This window comes from Cebus imitator, unplaced genomic scaffold (assembly GCF_001604975.1).
Source record: "Cebus imitator isolate Cc_AM_T3 unplaced genomic scaffold, Cebus_imitator-1.0 Scaffold0, whole genome shotgun sequence".
NCBI classification, from domain to species: Eukaryota; Metazoa; Chordata; class Mammalia; order Primates; family Cebidae; genus Cebus; species Cebus imitator.
The window spans coordinates 9,520,604-9,524,812 of record NW_016107315.1 but is presented as its reverse complement, the minus strand read 5'-3'; the positions used below and the strand labels follow the sequence as shown (position 1 = coordinate 9,524,812).

At 43.1% G+C, this 4,209-nt stretch overlaps 2 protein-coding genes across 6 annotated transcripts in view; both read right to left on the bottom strand.

Moving 5' to 3' along the window:
• The window catches only part of ZNF445 (zinc finger protein 445), a 62,703-nt gene that overhangs the window by 53,785 nt on the left and 4,709 nt on the right, over positions 1-4,209 (bottom strand). For 2 of the 5 annotated variants that reach the window (XM_017522289.2, XM_037732849.1), the window contains exon 1: positions 1,374-1,484. The gene's annotated coding sequence lies outside the window, so the exon portion shown is untranslated. Of the gene's footprint in view, positions 1-1,373; positions 1,500-1,801; positions 1,899-4,209 lie in introns of those variants that run through there. The other 3 variants (XM_017522277.2, XM_017522298.2, XM_037732879.1) reach the window with 3 other exon arrangements.
• Positions 1-4,209, bottom strand: part of ZNF852 (zinc finger protein 852) — a 12,465-nt gene that overhangs the window by 3,585 nt on the left and 4,671 nt on the right. The window contains 3 exon segments of the mRNA XM_017522325.2: positions 1,374-1,451; positions 1,454-1,499; positions 1,802-1,893. Of these exon segments, the coding sequence (XP_017377814.1) occupies positions 1,374-1,451; positions 1,454-1,499; positions 1,802-1,816 (139 nt within the window). The 5' untranslated portion in view covers positions 1,817-1,893.

The window sequence follows — 4,209 nt, the reverse complement described above, 5'->3', positions numbered from 1 at the left end:
ACCTGTAGTCCCAGCTACTCAGGAGGCTGAGGCAGGAGAATTGCTTGAACAAAGGAGGTGGAGGTTGCAGTGAGCCGAGATCGCACCATTGCACTCCAGCCTGGTGACAGTGCGAGACTCTGTCTCAAAAAAAAAAAAAAAAAAAAAAAAAGTCTTTTATTCTTTGGAATATAAAGTAACTTAACAGGTAAATATTTGCCTCTGGAATTCTGAATACAAAATCTGGGAGAAGGCAGAGTAATCATGGCCATGGAAAAACACCAAAATGTGGGTTCCTTTCAATCACATCTGAATCAGGGCCATAACCATCATACCAGTTAGCCTATGGAAAGCTAAAGCTATCTGGGTCAATGATTCCTAAGCCCACCCTTTCCATAGTTGTCTACTGCCCTAAATGTGTCAATCACAGCACATGCCCTGCCAAGAAGCCCTTCCAGGAGATTGCTCTGCTCCAGTCTTTGCAGAGGGGAACACTTAGGCAGCCATGCTTTGTGGCAAGTGATCCTGAACATCCATGATGAGCCACAGGTGATTGGACCAGCACCAGGTACAAGGCCCAAGGGCAGCTTATCTATAGGTTGGTCTTCAGCCTCTGCTGTGGCCTGGACCAAAGCTCTGCCCCAATGAGATGATGGATAATGGCTATAGAAATGGGAATCCGTCTCTACGGAAATTTGGAACTGGAGATAGGGCAAAATTAAGGCAATTATGAGTCACAATAGAAGCTGAAGTGATGCATGGAGAGAAGCCAAACCATTAGGAGACAAAGCAAGCAACAAATATAAGGGGACAGGAAGTACAATTAGGAGAGAGCTATGAAAAGGACAAAAGATTCACAGTGAAGAAAATGGGCAGCAGGAGGAAGACAAGAAGAGAGAAAACAAATAGACATACATTGTGAGCAGCTGCTTTATATTCACACCAGAACACAGGCATCAACATCCATTTGCTTTTGCTGCTCTGGCTCCCAGGCTGCCCTGAGTCAAGGCACTGCTTCCCACAGTCTGGTCTAGCTGATCAGTTTATTCTGGGTTCCCATTCCTTTAAGCCTACGATTCACAGCTCCTTACTTACAGTAACTTGAGCTGCTCTCTCTTCCTTACAACTAAAAACACTCTACCTAAACCACCAATATCAATCAATAATGAGGTGAAGAGAATGCTGAATGCTGATTATTGTTCACGCTGAGTGATGGGTGCAGAGAGGGTCCCTATTCAAGTGGTCTCAGGCAGCTCCACACATACTGACTCTAACATAATTCACTTTATCTATGTTTGGAAATTTTCATAGTAAAAAGTTTAAAAAGACAAGGAATATAACAAAGAGAATGTGCAGCATGTAGACTCTAAGTGACTAGGAAACAGAATCATTACCCAAGGAGGCCATGCTGTGGTCATTTTCTGGCATCACGTTCTAGTGCATTGCTCTCTGGCTGAGTGCGGGACATTTCATTTCTTCTGAGTATAGTCCACAAACAGGTCCTCAAACACCACAGTATCCTGGAACGACAAGCTCCAATCACTCAAGAACATTCACAGCCTGAAGGGAAGAGTCATCAGGCACAGAGAGGGCACAGAGTATGGGCTCTTTATGGGCAAAAGTGTGGGAGAGAGGAGCTGAGATGATACCTCAAAAAGCACAAGTCCAGGGCAAGACAGAATCCATTACCTTCAGGGAAGCAATGAGGCAGGAGAGACACGGGAACAGTCTTAGATGGGGCAGAGTCCTGGTGGTGAGACCTCTAGCCATTCCCGGACCAGAGTCTTGGGGATGTGGTAAAAACACAAAGAACCAAGCTCACCTGGGGCCTGACCATCCGAAGTACAGTTGCCCCTGCTTGGTCTCCTGAGTTTCCCACTTGAGGAAGGGTAGGAACTGGAGAAGCAGGTTGAGCTGAGGGAGGAAAGAAAGCTATGAGTGGGACAAGCCCTGCTTGTGGCTCCCATAAGATTTATGTTCCCAATAAGAACCCAGGCACCTCACACACACTGACTCTTACCATCTTCCATCATAAGCCCTTATCCCAAGTGTGCTGTGAATTTGCCCTGGAGGGCATAGTACAAGGTCCCAGGTCAAGTTGAGAACTGGGTGTTCCTCCAAGTCCCCACTCTCTTCAACCTTTTTCAAGGAAGCTATTCTGGCCACACTCTCTCCCATGGCTTCTCTAGCACCAGCCAGCCCTGATTTTCCCCTCACAGCTGTGGTTCCTCATGCCCTGGTTCCTTCCTGCTCCTGTACTCTCATTACGGACACTCCTTGCAACTCAGGCCCCAGTGCTTCCTTGTTCTTTCCGTCAGCAATCTCACCAACTCTCATCACTTTAATCCTGCTCTCACAGTTCTTACTTCTCTCCCAGACCCCTACCACACGCTTCCTGCTGTCTATGGGATGTTTCACTTGGGTGTCCTGTAACACCTTAAGTTCAGCGTTTAAAATGTATGTTCTTACTATCTTCCTCTCTGGATTTCCCAAGTTATATCAATGAGTTCACACATTGGCCAAAACATTTTAATTCTGTCTTCTTCAAACACAAGTCCTATGAATATTCCCAACACTGATCTACAGATTCAACCCAATCCCTAACTGATTCCCAGAGGGCATCTTTTTAGAAGTCAAAAGCTGATCCTAAAATTTATGTTAAAATTCAAGAGATCCATACAGTCACAATTCTTCTCAAAAAGGAAGGGTAAGTTGAAGGACTCAAACTTCTCAATTTCAAAACTTCCTATAGAACAACAGTATTCAAGTTAATGTATTCCTGGCATAAGAACAGGCATATAGTTCAATGGATTAGAATTAAGAGTCCAGAAATAAACTGTTATATCTATAGTAATTATTTTAAATTGGTGCCAAGATCATTCAAAGTGGAAAGAATAATCTTTTCAACACATGGTGCTGAGACAACTGGGTATCATCTATATGCAAAAGAATGAAGATGGTGCTCTACCTCACTCTATCTATAAAAATTACTTCTAAAAGATCAAAGACCTACATATAAGAACTAAAACTCACTGGGCGCTGTGACTCACACCTATAATCCCAGCACTTTGGGAGGCTGAGGCGGCTGAATCACCTGAGGTCAGGAGTTAGAGACCAGCCTGGCCAAAATGGTGAAACCCCATCTCTACTAAAAATACAAAAAATTAGCTGGGTGTGGTGGTAGGCACCTGTAATCCCAGCTACTTGGGAGGCTGAGGCAGGAGAATTGCTTGAACCCAGGAGGCGGAGGTGGCAGTGAGCAGAGATCCTGCCATTGCACTCTAGCCTGGGCAACAGAGCGAGATTCTGTTAAATAAAAAAAAACACCAACAACAACTAAAACTCTAGGTATATGTCTTTGTGACATTCCATTTAGCAATGGATTCTTGCCACATGCACACCAAAATCATATGAAACATGGAAAAAATAAATAAATTGGACTTTATCAAAAGGAAAACCTCTAGTGCGTAAAAGAAAATAAGAAGAAGGTAAAAAGGCATTTACAGACTGGAAGAAAACATTGGCAAATCATATATCTGATAAAGACTTGTATCTGGAATATATAAAGAATAAATATATTTATATTCTTCATATAGAGAGAATATATATTTATATTCTTTATATATTACAACTCAATAATAAAAAGAAAAAAAAAATAACAAATTTTAAAATGGGGCCAGGGCACTCACACCTGTAATCCCAGCACTTTGAGAGGCTGAGGCAGGCAGATCACCTGAGGTCAGGAGTTTGAGACCAGCCTGGCCAACATGGCAAAACCCCATCTCTACTAATAATACAAAAACTAGCCAGGTATGGTAGCAGACACCTGTAGTCCCAGCTACTCAGGAGGCTGAGGCAATAGAATCACTTGAACCTATGAGGTGAAGGTTGCGGTGAGCTGAGATCATGCCACTGCACTCCAGCCTGGTGATGACAGAATGAGACTCCATCTCAAAAATAAAAATAAAAATGGACAAAGGGTCTGAATTGACATTTCTCCAAAGAAAGTGTTAAAATGTCTATTAAGTACACAGGATAGTCATCAGGGAATGCAGATTAACAGAGCAATAAGATAGTACTTCACACCCAGTAAGGTGGCTAGAACGAAAATCCGACAATAACAAGCAATCATGGGAGGCCGAGATGAGTAGATTGCTTGAGCCCAGGAACTCAAGACCAGTCTAGGCAACAATGCAAAACCCTATCTCTACTAAAAACACAAAAATTAGC